The sequence below is a fragment of the Engystomops pustulosus genome, chromosome 1 (genome assembly GCF_040894005.1).
Source record: "Engystomops pustulosus chromosome 1, aEngPut4.maternal, whole genome shotgun sequence".
Lineage (NCBI taxonomy): Eukaryota > Metazoa > Chordata > Amphibia > Anura > Leptodactylidae > Engystomops > Engystomops pustulosus.
This window is the reverse complement of record NC_092411.1, coordinates 80,796,517-80,811,563: the sequence shown is the minus strand read 5'-3', so window position 1 is coordinate 80,811,563 and position 15,047 is coordinate 80,796,517. Positions and strand designations below refer to the sequence as shown.

At 41.5% G+C, this 15,047-nt stretch overlaps 2 protein-coding genes across 3 annotated transcripts in view; one reads left to right on the top strand and one right to left on the bottom strand.

Annotated features, from left to right (window-relative positions):
• DGCR2 (DiGeorge syndrome critical region gene 2) overlaps positions 1 to 1,312 on the bottom strand; it is a 33,014-nt gene extending 31,702 nt beyond the window's left edge. The window contains exon 1 of one of the 2 annotated variants that reach the window (XM_072144828.1): positions 999 to 1,312. In XM_072144828.1, the coding sequence (XP_072000929.1) occupies positions 999 to 1,077 (79 nt within the window). In that variant the 5' untranslated portion in view covers positions 1,078 to 1,312. The remainder of the gene's footprint in view (positions 1 to 998) is intronic. The other variant, XM_072144818.1, reaches the window with a different exon arrangement.
• Positions 1,313 to 6,075: 4,763 nt separating this feature from the next.
• TSSK2 (testis specific serine kinase 2) lies at positions 6,076 to 7,283 on the top strand. Its single transcript, XM_072122810.1, has one exon. The coding sequence runs from the start codon at positions 6,146 to 6,148 to the stop codon at positions 7,220 to 7,222; it is 1,077 nt and encodes a 358-aa protein (XP_071978911.1). The 5' UTR covers positions 6,076 to 6,145; the 3' UTR covers positions 7,223 to 7,283.
• Positions 7,284 to 15,047: the final 7,764 nt, after the last annotated feature.

The window sequence follows — 15,047 nt, the reverse complement described above, 5'->3', positions numbered from 1 at the left end:
TTAATACTTTTACGTGTGAACACTCCCCAAGACTGTGGGGTCCAACACTTTTACACATCTCCCACAATGTGGTTGCTCTTTGTAAAATGGACTGTGCACAGGACCTAACTGGCCAATTATTCAATTTGTAGGAGGAATAACCAAGGTATGTTCACATTTATTAATATAGTATTTTCCGGCAATACCAGGAGGGTCTTAAAAAAACCTGTAGAATTAATCTTCCGTCCTTTATATCCTTTTCCACTTAATATTTTTGTATCCTAAAGATAAGGACACCTACGTGGAAAGTCAGAAAAGTTTTGCAACATGATATTGTCACAAATCTTCTGGTTGCAGCTGCTGGAGAGCTCTCTGCAGATCCCCACAATTTCTGACCTTTGCAAGGAAAAAATCTCAGTAAAAAAAAAAAAAGCCTGCAGCAATAAGTGCCATGCTGTGATCTTCAATACACAATACATGCAGGTCACTGGGCTCTGCACATTTCATCATGCAGGAAAGCCAGGAATTGGTGCAGGTTGGCCACCAGTTTGTCACCACGGGGTCACGTAGAGAAGGCCTAATACAGCGCGCTAGTAGTCACACAGGAATATAAACGCGGAGAAATCAGACATGACTTAGTCTGATTTGACTCATTAAAAAGTGTGAAAAGAAAAAGTGTCAAAATATCCCCACCCAGGCAGCATTTTCTGTGGAGGTGTCACTTGGGAACAAAATAAAAAAAACACACCTAAGAACCTGCAGGTTTTGGCACAATTGGTCTCTACCCCCACTATGAGGGGACACCGGCATTGAGTCAGTATGACAGGAGCGGCAGCCCAGGGGGTGACCTTCCAGGAGCACAGACCTGAGGATTACCGTCTAATGTGAACGGGCCGAGCACACGCCCATGACAGTATATGTGTGCCCGGCCCCGGTGATGTGCAGCCGCCCCTCTCCTAACAGCAACGCCATTTTTATCAACGTTCGCCCAAAGGCCGCGCCCCCACCGGAGCACTCACCTGGCCGCAGCGGCTCGGTCAGGGTTAGCACAAGCAGAAAGAGGACGAGGAAGGTGCCGCTGTCCGGTTTGGGCACCATTTATCCTCCGTTCATCCTCCCGCAAGAGCAACGAAAACCGGACACTCGCCGCAGGAGGGGAGCGTAGCGGGAGCCGATGCTAAAGCTTTGCAGCGGGGTATAAGACCGCTAGTCCTCCCGGAGGACCCCCGTCCCTTGGTCTTATTCGGTAACGGGTAATGCACCGCTGCTCCTATCTCCGGGAACAAGATGGCGGCCTCCGTCTCCTCACAACAAACAGAGCACAACGCAGCCAATCACAGCGCTCCGGGGGCGGGCTGTACGGTGGTCACGTGCAGCCGGAACACACCGGGAGAACGTATCCGGTCTCAGATCGCTACACACTGAGTAATCGGGATCGGTCGTCCAGGCAGATTATCGTAAGGAACAAATAGGTAATAGACCTGAAGAAATAGTTGAGAGATAAGAAATTTTTTTTTAATAGAAATATATAACCCAATAAATATTGGTAAAGAACAGATATACAATAAAGGTCCCGCACATTATCTCATTATTCTCATATGAATTGCCGCTTATGCTAGTAAGTACATATAGCATAGGTGGTGCAACACAACTAAGGGCTTATTCACACAGGCGTGACCCCTGCGTATCAGCAAAAGCCACGTTCATCTTCAAGCCGTGTTCACGCGATGCGTTGCGTTACGTCGTTTCATTTGCAAACGGGTCTTTTGTGTTTTGGACATGTCAAAAAACGCAACATAAAAAGGAACGCATCATGTTAAAGCAGCCTCAGCCCTTGTTTTGTCTCTGCTACTTCTGCATACTTATTTTTTTTCACATCCAAATGGCATCAGTTTGTTTTTTAAAAAAACTGAGGGTGTGTTCACACGTCGTGCTTTGGTTGCATTTTTTAAAACGCATTACAACAGCTGAGGAGAGGTGATTTGTCTAATTACATCACTGTTAACATTTGTCTACGAAACGCTATGTTAACGCATGTGTTCATTGCGTTAACAAATGTAAATAGTAATGTAATTCGGCAAATCACCTCTCCTCAGCTGTTGAAATGCGTTTAAACTCAACCAACAGTAGAGGAAACTGGTGAGATCTGCACTGGTTGTTTTCCAGTCAAAGGCAATCACCAAACCATCGATGCATCCACAATTCATACGAATAGTTTGTTAGCAGGATGTATACATTAAAAATTAACTTTTATTCTTTATCAAGTAAAATATTCAACAATAAATATAAAGTGCATTGTCGACTAACCAGTCACCAGAACTGGATAGATAGAAACCCCAAGTCACTTTGAATCAATAAATGATTTTCACTAGTTCAAGCATATCCGTGAAAAACCATTAGTTACAAAGCTTGGTACTCGCAAACTACAATATTCAAAAATTCATGACTCCAATATCAAATTCAGTGGGAGACAATCCAGATGCGTAGGACCTATTATACCCTTCAATCAGCTCATTACCTGGTGACCCAGTTGCTCCTGTAGTGACAAGGACAGTCCCAAAGCTGTCCCAAGCAGCAACTGTTAATCCCTAATTACTAAATGTCAAACACTCCCTACGCGTTTCATGTACCATGGGATACAATCATCAGGGGAATTACATAACTCATTGATCCCTATCTGCTACTGTAGCAATTCCTGCTATACTTAGCTAGACAGGGATCTAAGAGGGGATGTATGCAAGAAAAAGACACAATAACTGTCCATGTGCCAGGAATAGCAACTTTTTCACATCATGTAAGGTAGCATACAGCGCATGATAAATGCCCCCCAATGACTTCTAAGTCCATAGTCCGGGAACACAAGAAAACAATAGAGCATAATGTAGTGTTCCCCTGCAGAAGTCCTGCTTTCTTCTCTGCTGCTTAAGAGGCTCATAGGTGATCCAGGGAGCCGTCAGAGCCCATCCATTGCATTTAACTCCTTTCTCTAGAGTTCAGGCTTGGAAAACACTTCCAGCCACTGAAAAGATTAGGACGGACTCTGAAATACAGAACTTTTTCAAAAGATCAAGGATGTCTGATCAAAGGCTATTAACCTTAAAAGGGGTTGGCCCAATCCTGGAGGCGGGCTGGGGAGGGATTTTTTACAAAAAAACAATGCTGGTTTGTTCACTGGGGCATGGAAGCTTGGCCGAGGCGTGGCCGGCCCGAAGCAGAATTAAGCCCAGCTTCCATGACCCTGTAAACAAGCATGGACCGGCGAGACAGCTATGCGGGACACACGGAGCGATGGAGAAGGTGAGTAAAGCATTGTTTATAGAAATCTCTCCCCAGCCTCCAGAATTTTAAAAACTATCGGACAACCCCTTTAAAACTGCAACAAATCCAAAAAAAGGATAACCCATTAGTTTGACAAAAGGTTAACATGTATTTGATCGGGAACATCTCTTTTAATAAAGGAGTGTCAGATATTCAAAAATGTCTTAAATTTAATTTAACTGATAGTCCATCTGAGAGACAGATCACGTAAAGAGGTTGTCTCAAAATTAAATGGCTTCCACTGTCTATGGGATAGTGGGCAACATGGAAATTGTGTGGTTCCAGCCAATGGAGCGCCTCCAATCATGAGAACGGGGGTCCTTCTCCCCCTAATAAACAGATCAGCAGGCCAAACATAATGCTCAATTCATTATATATGATCAAGACAGCCAAACACTATGGTATTCCTTATCCCAACCTGGAAAACTTTGTATATTTTCCCAGAATCCCCCTAGTGGAGCATCCATGCCTATAAGACTCCACACACCTACACGGCGGCCTTAATTGGCAGTCTCCATAAGGCGAACTCTTACTTCCCGACTCTATTATCTCTGGCATTCCTAACCAAAGTGAATGGAGCAGCAGGGTTGGTCTTCCATCCTAAAAACATGTACTGCATTCCTGGATCAGGGAGACTCCAATCAGTGAGAGGAAATGCATTCACATACAATTGGGGGTGTAGTTAGAAAGAAGAGATGCAATTTTTCAGAAAAGGAAAGAAATCTGTAGACTGCCAACAATATTCCGGAAGTTTTTGCTGTGTTGACAACATCCATGTAAACTGAGCTCACAATATTGTACTAGCAGTGTGTTCTGTTCACAAGAACATGGTTTGGAAATTGCAGCCATGACAATGGGATAGAACACAGTTTGCCTCACTCAATCTGTAGTCACCGTACATGTAGGTGATGGCATCTGTAGCATGTAATTAGCTTTCCATCCATGTCTTTTGTTTTCAGGAATGGCTCAGAGGTGGAAAAAAACATTCTTTATGGTAATGAGTATCATAAAGTAATAGAGGTTGGGAGCTAATAGATTAAGTCAAGTTGACTGAGCTTTGCTGAGTCAGATCCCTGCCAACATGACTTTATGATGCTCATTACCATAAAGAATTAATTTGATTTTTTTTGCACCTCGGAGCCATGCTGGAAAACAAGAAGACATGGATGGCAAGCAAATTAAATGCTACATAAGGTGCTGGTGCTGCTTTAATAGGGTGATCTGTGCTGATGGGTTCCCTTTAAACGACATCTACCCCAAGGATGAAGAATTGTAAACCAAGCATTCTGGTGTGTGCCCCTCTGCTTTTCTTTTAGCTTCCTATGCCCTGGTTTTTAAGAAAAAAGGCTTTAAAAACTGTGAAAATGAGCATGAGGGTCTCCAGGCTCCATTAAAGAGGTATCCCCAGGAAGTTTCTTTTATGTAGTCAGGATAACAAAATAACACATTCTCTAATTCACTGTTATTAACAAAAATGCAGCATTTCACAGACATAATTCCAACCTGTCTATCAGTCCTGCTGTACACAATTTCAGTTGCCCCTAGACACGACCCTGTAACTTCTGACTTGGGGTCGGGCGCCATTTTGGATTTCTGCATGAGACCGTGCATATGAGATTTCTGTCCGTCTCTGCTGTGTGCCTGTAGCCACGCCCCCTGCACGGAGCTCAGAGACACAGACATCCTACCATGACATGGTGAACAGAGGAAGAGGCTGCAAACTACAAGGAGATAAGTGATCCGGGGGAAGGGGGAGGCAGGTAGTAACAGTGTAAAAGTCTGTCAGCCTCTGTCTCTAAGCCTCTGTGTAATCTCATGCATCTCTGATCTGTCTCATCTGTATTTCTAAGCATCAGTGTGTTAGTTCAATGTCAGAAGCCAGATGAAAGTGCATATAGTAAGGTGTTAAAATGATCTTTATTGTGTTTAAACAATAAGAAATTGGTGAGATTGGTGAGATTGAAATGTGAGAATTTTCTTTTGTGGGAAAACCCCTTTAACACCTATGGAACCTGGAGCCCCTCCCACTCATTTGTATAAGTAAAAATAAAAAGCCTTTTTTTAGTACAAACCAGGGCATAAGAAGCTAAAAGAAAAGCAGATCCTATCAGAGGGGACACACTCTGGTATGTAAGTGTGCTTGGTTTACAATCCTTCATCCTGGTGGTAGATGTCCTTTAAGGCCTATTGCCCTTGAGCGAGTGTGAAGCAATTTACTCGCCCCTATACAGGCAGTCCCCGGGTTATGTACAAGTTAGGTTCTGTAGGTTTGTTCTTAAGTTGAATTTGTTTGTAAGTCGGAACTGTATAGCTTATAATTGTAACACCAGTCAAAATTTTTTTTGTCTCTGTGACAATTGGATTTTAGAAATGTTGGGATGCCATAAGAACCAGGATCAACAATAAAGCTTAATTGCAGACATCTTTCATAACTGTTATAGCTGTTTATTATAGCCTAAGGCTAAAGTACCGTAAATTACCGACATCCAGGGGTCCGTTTGTAACTAGGGGTCGTCTGTAAGTCGGGTGTTCTTAAGTAGGGGACTGCCTGTAATAATTAGCATTCAAATGCACTGGTCATACTGCAGGTCTCTACACAAACTCAAAACAGTTTTCCTTGGACTACACATGTTGGTTGCATAGAAGAGGGGTATCACGGTCACCCGCTGTCACCTGGTATGGGCATTACAACAACATAAAGGTTTTTTGTTTCACCAATTGATACAATGCAAGGTAGGATGATACTGGGCATTGTGAAATCAAAGGAGTTGTGTGACATCACTACACCCTAGAACACATGGTAGAAATAACAATGTAGAATAACACCGCAACAGACTCCTCAGCAGCCATGGATGACTCTTCTGTTCTTAAAGTAAGAGGCTACAGAGTTGGCATGATCTTAGGCGAAGGCTCATATGCAAAAGTAAAGTCTGCATTTTCAGAACGTCTAAAATGTAGCGTTGCTGTGAAGATTATTAACCGTAGAAAAGTTCCTCCAGACTTTTTACTCAAGTTCCTTCCTCGTGAAATGGAGATCCTGGCTATTCTGAACCATTGCTGTGTTGTTAAGACATATGAAATATTTGAGACTGCTGTGGGCAAAATCTATATTGTAATGGAGCTGGGTGCCCAAGGGGATTTGTTGGAGTACATCAAGAGCAGAGGACCAATGCCAGAAGATGTGGCACGTAAACTGTTTCATCAACTAGCCACAGCTGTAAAGTATTGCCATGACTTAGATATTGTTCACAGGGATCTCAAGTGTGAGAATATTTTACTGGACAAAGAATTCAACATTAAACTTTCAGATTTTGGCTTTGCAAGACGTTTAGGCCAAGATAGCAATGGCAAGATGGTCCTCAGTAAAACGTTTTGTGGCTCAGCAGCTTATGCATCTCCAGAGGTCCTACAAGGTATACCCTATGAGCCCAAGCTCTATGACGTCTGGAGCCTTGGAGTGATACTTTACATAATGGTTTCTGGCACAATGCCTTATGATGATTCCAACATAAAGAAGATGTTGCGAGTACAGAAACAACACCACATAGACTTCCCACGCTATAGACGTCTTTCAAGTGACTGTAAAGACATCATTCTCAACATGCTTCAGCCAGATATAAGTCAACGTCTAACCATAGATGGAATTTTGAATCACAGATGGCTTCAGACTCTCTCAAAGGCTAAAAGAACTGAACTTAACAAAAAGGATGTGAACCCCACAAACCAGGTTTCTGTTTTCAAGCAAGATACCGCAAACCCAAATAAAGCTACTAATACCTTACCGACTATAAAGGAAATACAGACAATTTCTGCAGAAACAAATCTGCAAGAAGTCCTGAAACAAGAACAGGGCAAGATACCAACAGATACAAACATACTAACTGAAGACAGACCTGCCCTCATCAGTGACAATGTACCAGTATAGGTTTACCCGTGTCATGTTATAAGACTAGTCTATGAGAAATGCAATAATGTGGTTTCCTCAATGCTTAGTTCAATTGTTAATTTTTTTTATTCTGAAAGTGTATATAATATTTTTAACAAACTTTGCAGACATCAGTAGTTCAGAGTGTGCCACTTGGAATTTGTTTTCCATCAGATCTGTCAGGAGAAATTTGGAATGAGCTTCTCTGATTTATACAAAGTTTGTTGAAAAGTAAGTGACCACTTCAGCCAGCAGCAGAAGGTACAATTCATTACGGATTGGCTATAGCAGAAACGATTTATAGTACAAGCATAGCGCCTGAGATTTATACCAATCTCACCTACACATTATGTACAAAGCCGGCAGTGGAAAACTTTTACATTCTATTGAAGAATTCAACATTTCCAAGGCAATGCACTTGCTTGTCGGTCTGTGCACTTGCAGGATTTACCAGGCTGAGGAGAGAATCACTGACCTGAATGGACATGTAAAGTTCAGTTCAGCAATTCTACGTTGGGTCCAGTAAATCCTGTAAAGTTAGGGGCAATGGGCTTTACCACCACAGTGTAAACCAGTTGTCTCTGACATGGACAGAAAGGGTGTAGAACGAACATTGGCATGAGTTAAATAAGGTGTTTGATTTGATCACTTTCTACTCACTAGGTTACTTCCAGTGTTATCTTGAACCCCTTATTGACCAAGCTCATTTGCACATTGATGACCAAGGCCTATTTTTCAAAACCAACACGTTGTCACTATATCCGGTTATAACTTTAGAAGGCTTTAACCTACCCAAGTGTTTTTGAGTTTGTTTTTCTGTTCAAAATAGTGGGAAATTATGGTTGATATATTTAACATTTATTTATGAAAAAATGTGAATTTGTTCAACACTTTGAAAAAATTAGCTATTTTCGAAATTCAAAATGTTCTGTTTTTCAAACTGATAGTCTTACTACCCAACTTTATTACTAAGTAACATTTACCATATCTCAGCTTTGTGTTGGCATCATTTTAGAAGTGTCCTTTTGTTTTATTACGACGCTAGAAAGATCACAAATTGAACCGCATTCTCTCACATTTTCTAGAATTTTTTTTGAATCAATTATTTTAGGGAACATTTTCATTTCTAAAGTGGTTTTGTAAGTTCTGTTAATAGAAACCCCCATATATCACCAGTTCTATTAACTTTCCCCCTCAAACTATTCAAAACAGCAGGCAGGAAGCTTGTAAACCCTTTATGTATTAGAAAATTGTATTTATGTATTAGAAATTCAAACAATATGTGGATGTAACCCACTGTCAGGGCACATGGCGAAGTGCAGAAGGGAAGGAGCCATTGAGCTTTTGTAGGGCAGAATAGTTTTTAGGTGCCATGATGTGTTTGTAGAGCCCCTGAGGCCGAGTTCACATGTGGAATTTTGGTTGCGTTTTGAAACACAATCTAAAGCAGTGATTTTCAACCAGTGTGCCGTGGCACACTAGCGTGCCGCGACACATGGTCGGGTGTGCCGCGGGGAAAGTTCCCCAAACTATGGTGCCCCCTGTGTTCTGTTTCCAGGCAATGCGCAGTCACGGCTTCTTACAATGCAGGAGACGTGTGCAATAACACATGCGCAAGCTTTGAACTTCGCGCGCCAAAATGACGTCACCAAGGCCGGCGCATCATCCTGAGAGCGGAGAGACTCTCGCATTTGCCCACCGCCAAGGTAATGCCCACCAATAATGCTGACTATATGAGCTTTTGCCTGAGTATATGAACTGTTGGCAGAACACTCAGCATATGAGCTGGTACTTGTAGTACTCCAGCAGTATACTGCATATAACAATGAGAAATGTAAAATGAGAAATACTATAGTCATGAGGCTGGAGTACTACAAGTACCAGCTCATATGCTGAGTATATGAGCTGGCACTTGTACTCTGGCCTCATGGCCATAGTACTTCTCATTGTACCCCTTTATATTGCAGTATATGAGCCACATAATGATCAGCACCATATACTAAAAACAGGGAGAAACTGAGAACTGTTGAGGAAGAGCTTCGTGTGTGTCTTTCCACCATTCCTGCCAGGATATCCCTTTTATGTTTAACCGAACAGGCCCAGGTTTCACACTGAATGAGTAAAATAAATTTAGAATCTATATTATTAACTATATGTACAATATGACTGTTTTAGTGTCATTTTGTGCTATTTTGGTTGGTGGTGTGCCCCAGGATTTTCTAAGTATAAAAAGTGTGCCGCGGCTCAAAAAAGGTTGAAAATCACTGATCTAAAGGCTCCACCTGTGATCGCACGTTGAGGTAAGATTGCATTTACTTTGCGTTTAGTTAACGTGTTGGAAACTTAACCAAATTGCCATGTGTACCTTTATCCCAGAGAATTTTAAAAACTTTTTATCATGTGGTATAGGGAGCATATTAACCCCTTGCCACTGATGGGCTATTTCCATTTTATTTTCTGTTTTTCACTCCCTACTTTCAAAAATCAATAACTTTTTTATTTTTCCATGTACAGAGCTGTGTGAGGGCTTATTTTCTGTACTTCCTAGTGATGGTATTTTATATTCCATCCCTTGTACTGGAAAGTGGAAATACAGTTCAAAATGCAGTAAAATTGACAAGACACGGCATTTTTGCCATTTTCTTGTAGGCTCTCTTTTTATGTCTTCCACTGTACATTCCAAATGGCATCTCTTATATATTCTTTGGTTTGTTAGGATCACAGGGATTCCAAATTTATATAGGTTTTTTTTTTAGGTTTCCAAAAATTAGAAACTTATGTACACCGAAAAATGATTACTTTACCATATTCTGACTCCAATAACTTTTTCATACTTAGGAGAACAGAGTTGGTTAACCCCTTAATGACCGCTGTATCGGCTTTTTATGGCGGTCATAAAAGGGGTATTCTCGTCTGGGCATGCACATTCAGTTTGATAAATCTGCCATATATAAACATTTCTTCAACTGGATGTTATTAAAAAAATAATGTTCCTGTGTGAAGATAATTTCTCATAAATGTAGTCATTTTGTCCCTTAGAAACGAGATAGCTTCCTCAGACACGACCTCCTCTGCTGGAGGGATTGCACAAATAAACAAAAAGTTTTTGTATTTGAAATGTCCGTGAGTTACTGCAGGTCCTACAGCCGTCCTGTGGTAATGATCGCTGAATCCATGTGGTCAGACAGGACTCTATAGCCCAAGTCTGGCCACTTCTGCCCACATGTGACGTGGTCATAACAGAGGAAGCTATCTCGTATCTCGTTACTCGGGAGGAATTGGGCATCAAGCGTTGCAGTGCGTTTCATCATTTAATTTATTCTGAAACTGTCAGTCTGGCCTAAATGAATGTATTTTCCAAAAAAATTCCATAGTTTCTAAATCGCAGGTCCATATTGTTTTAACCCATGTGAAACACTTAAAGGGTTAATGGGCTTAATAGAAGTTGTTTTATTATTATTGAGGCCTTTCAAAGTCACTTGGAAGCTGAGTTGTCCCTGAAAATGTGAGTTTTTCATGAAAATTTGAAAAATCGCACCTAAAGTTCTGCACCTCATAACATACTAGAAAAGTGAGAGGGCGCATAAAATATCATCCCAACATAAAGCAGACATTCCGTAAATGTTAATTATCAAGCTTTTTGGGTAGTTTTACTTCCTGTCTGGAAAGCAGAACATTTCAAACTTGGAAAATTAAGAATTTTTACAAACTTTTGCCAAACTTTCACCTTTTTTCAGATCGAAACGCAAAACTTATCACTTACATTTTATAACTAATATGAAGTACAATGTGTCACGAAAAAAAAACAGTCTCAAAATCACCTGCATATATTAAAGCGTTCCGAAGTTATAACCAATTATCGTGAGACATGTCAGATTTGAAAAATCGAGTCTGGTCATTGAGCTGAAAACTAGTGTCGGTGATAAGGGGTTAAGGTGTCCGGGACCAGCTGATGCTACCATTTTTGGGGACTGTGCAACCTTTAGATCACTTTTTAGTATTTTTTGAGAAATGGCATAAAATTGTCAATTTGGACCCACTAAAATTGAATATTTCATGTTGCAGAAAATAAGCTTATATGTCCAAATTGCCAAAAAAAAATAAAATAAAGATTGTATAGCCAATAAAAATGACAATGCATAATCTGCTGTGAATGGCACAGCTTCCCTTCAATGCCCTGGTGTGTGGCCATACAGCAGGTTACCACCACATATGGGGTATTGTTATACTCGGAAGAGATTGGGTATCAAACAGTGTTTTGGTATTTTATTCACTGAGAATGTATACATTTTATGAAAAACACATTCATTAAGCAAAAAGAAAAAAAAGTTTTGGGGGTTTTACTTTTATTTAGGCCTCTCAAAGTGACTTGAAACCTGAGCAGGTCCCTCAAAAACATGATGTTGTGTTTTTTTATGAAAATGTGAAAAATCGCACCTAAAGTTGAAAGCCCCATAACATCCTACAAAAATGAGAGGATGCATAAAAAACCATGTCCACATAAAGCAGACATTCATTAAATGTTGGTTATTTTTTTTTTTTCTGTTATGACTTTGTGTAGAAAAAGTAGAACATTTTGAAGTTCAACAATCAAGAATTTTCAAAATTTTCACCAAAATATCAGATTTTCTCATAAATGCAAAACATACCACCAAAATTTTTCAACTAACATGAAGTACAAAGTGTCACAAGAAAACAATTTCAAATTCACTTGGGTATGTTAAAACATTCAAAAGTTATAACCACAGGGCAGATTTGAAAAAAATGGGCCGTGTCAGGAAGATGAAAAGTGGCTTTGGCGTTAAGGTACAAAAAGATTTTGGCCACAGATGCAATGGAATGGTTGAGCTCCACACCCAACCATTTGGCTTTTTTGCTTACAGAATTCGTGTTGTGTAATTTCCACAGGTTATACATATAGCCTTTGTGTGGAATATGTACCCTATTTCGAAGCTAAAGCTTTAACCCTTTAAGGACCTTGCCTTGTTTTTTTATTTCCATTTTTCACTCCCCACAATCAAAAATGTATAACTTTTTTTTTTCTTCACATAAAGATCGGCTTGTTTTCTGCGTAACAAATTGCACTTCGTAGTAACTATATTTAATATTCCATGCCGTGTACTGGGAAGTGGCAAAAAAAATTCCAAATGCAGTGACATTGGTGAAAAAACGCATCTGCAACGTTTTCTTGTGGGCTTGGATTTTCCGGCTTTTATTTTTTTTTTTTTTAAAAGTATTTATTTTTGCAGTTTTTGAATTTTTATACAAACATAATAAACAAAACCAGAAATCAAGATTGTCTGTCACATATTTCCTTCCCCCCAATACAGGATTATTATACAACAGCCATGGTAACAGTCAGGTTCTTACTGCGTTTCAAAACTACCTGAGGGATATTACATAGTAGATAACAGCAGGATACTGCAGCCAGACATCTTGATACAACACAAATAACTATTGACACATAGACAATCAGTCACACACACACACACACACACATACCAGCACGCTCAGTCTCCTTCATCATGGAGAGGAGTATAAATCACATGTGATTCATGATTCTCGGGCGTAACGGCATGACGTAGCACGCAGCACGTGCACGTCGCGCTGCACCGCCGTCCTCCCTACCCCCGCTCTCCACGCTGACCTGACTCGAGCCGCGGGTCCCGGTCCTGGTCCGAGGAGGAGAACGGAGGATTCGGGCGCAGGTCCGGGCACCCTATCCAGCGGCTGCAGCGGAGCCCCCGCTCACTGTGGAAGGAGGCCGGCCGTTTCAGGCGCATTTGTGGCGCAATTGTGGCGCAAGTGTGGCGCACGGGCGCTCAGGCGCTGAAAATTGTATTGCCCTGAGGTGAGCTGGCAACGTGATGAAGACGATCGGGGGATTAGACGATACGATGATGCCTGGTGCCGGAAACGCGCTGACCTGGAGGGGTGCATTCTGAGATCGCTGCCGAGGCGGCGGGGTTGGAGAGCTTTCCTGGATGACGGCGCGACCGGAGATAAAGGTTGTAAGCAGTTCATCGTGTTTGGTCCCTGGGCCGCAAGTCGGTGACGAATCCGTGTTGATGCAATTGTCGAGGATGGGTGAGATGTGCCTGTACCTGGCCTGACTGGCCAGCTGCGCGTAGCGGTTCGTCAAGATGGGTGAGATGTACCTGGCCTTAATTTTCCTTACCCATGTACTAATTCATCTGCATATGGCGCTAACTCTGACTTATTGCTAATCGTGCTAACATCGGCCTGACATTTGCTTGCATACGCTACTAACTCTGTTTTGTTGCTAACTATATTAACATCCGATTGACATCTGCCTGCTACTTATTTGTGATCTGACCGTTCGATTTCAACTATCTGCATCTATTACGTAACCGTTTGAACTTTGTTAGGGCAATTCGGATTTTTATAACCCGGTGTCCACGGGGACAATATATCCTCAAGATTATAGGAGAGCTACAACGGAATATTTGTGATATATTATCTCTGGACATAAAACTGTCTTACTTCCCTTAGGGTGATTGGTTCCGGTTCTGTTTATGTCTCTGTTTTAGTATCAGCCCTTTCGGCTTACAGAATAGTTTGTGGTTCTTGTGTTAATCCTCGACCTTTCCTCCTATTGTCTAAGTGATTTGTTTACTGTAATAAGTTAATATTGCTCACTGTCAATTGGGTAGTATATTTGGTCCGATTTATAGGCTCCTCAACTTGGGCACACGAATGTTTTCCTAGCTTTGTAACATTGTGACTTAGGGTATATTCACTGTAGCTGGGATGCCTCCTAAAAATGCTGCAAGGAAGTCCTTGGGGACATCCTCCCCCAAGGAGAAAGAGAAAGGAGGGGCTAAAGGTGAGAACTCCGCAAAGTTGGATAAATTATGGAAATCCCCCCCAGTTAAAACACGGACAGGATTATCGATTCAGAAAAACTTGGAAAATGAAACTGTAGATCCCAAACCGCAGGGCTCGAGATCGGGCCCTGTAGAGGGGGAGGATCGGGACGGGGGTGAGGCAAACATGGGAGGTGAAAATGAAATGTTAAAAGAGATCTTAGACTCCATAAAAACCTGTAACTCAGCAATACTGGGGCTGACAGACCAGGTTGGGGCCTTGAGAGGAGATGTCTCCATTATGAGAGAAGAGCTGAACAGGCTAAGAGATAAGCAAAAAACGGCAGAAGAAAAAATTACTAATATTGAGAAGGAGGTCTGCACCCTCAAAAAAGTCACCTCACGTTTGGAGGTAGAGAATAAGGCCCTGAAAGGGAAAATTGCGGATATGGAGGATCGCTCAAGAAGAGCGAATCTAAGATTAATAGGGGTCCCAGAAAAAGCTGAGGGGGATAACCCTGTAAGCTACATTAAAGAATGGTTTTTGAAGGAAATAGGGAAGGAGCATCTCTCCCCGCACTTTGATATTGAGCGGGCCCATAGAATTCCGACAGGCCCCTATATTCCGGGGAATACTCCCCGTACCCTTATATGCAAAACATTACTCTCGAGAGATCGGGATATGATACTGAAACGAGCACGTGATCTAAAAGATCTTACAATACAAGGGGCTAAAGTAGCAATATACCCGGACTTTTCTAAGGACACTCTCCAGAGGAGGAAGAGTTTTCTGGAGGTAAAAAAAAGGTTGAGAGACAAGGGTATTATTTATTCGTTAATGTTTCCGGCCAAACTAAAAATTATCTTTCAAGGCCAGTCCCAGTTTTTCAGCACTCCAGAACAAGTTTCAGACTGGTTGGATCGAAAAGGTCTTTGAATATGAATATCTAGGCCATTATATCTATTTCGGGTCAGCAATGGGGGGTAGGTGGGGAGGG

Coding starts and splice junctions, on each gene's coding strand:
- TSSK2 (XM_072122810.1), top strand. CDS start 6,146: ATGGATGACTCTTCTGTTCTTAAAGTAAGAGGCTACAGAGTTGGCATG.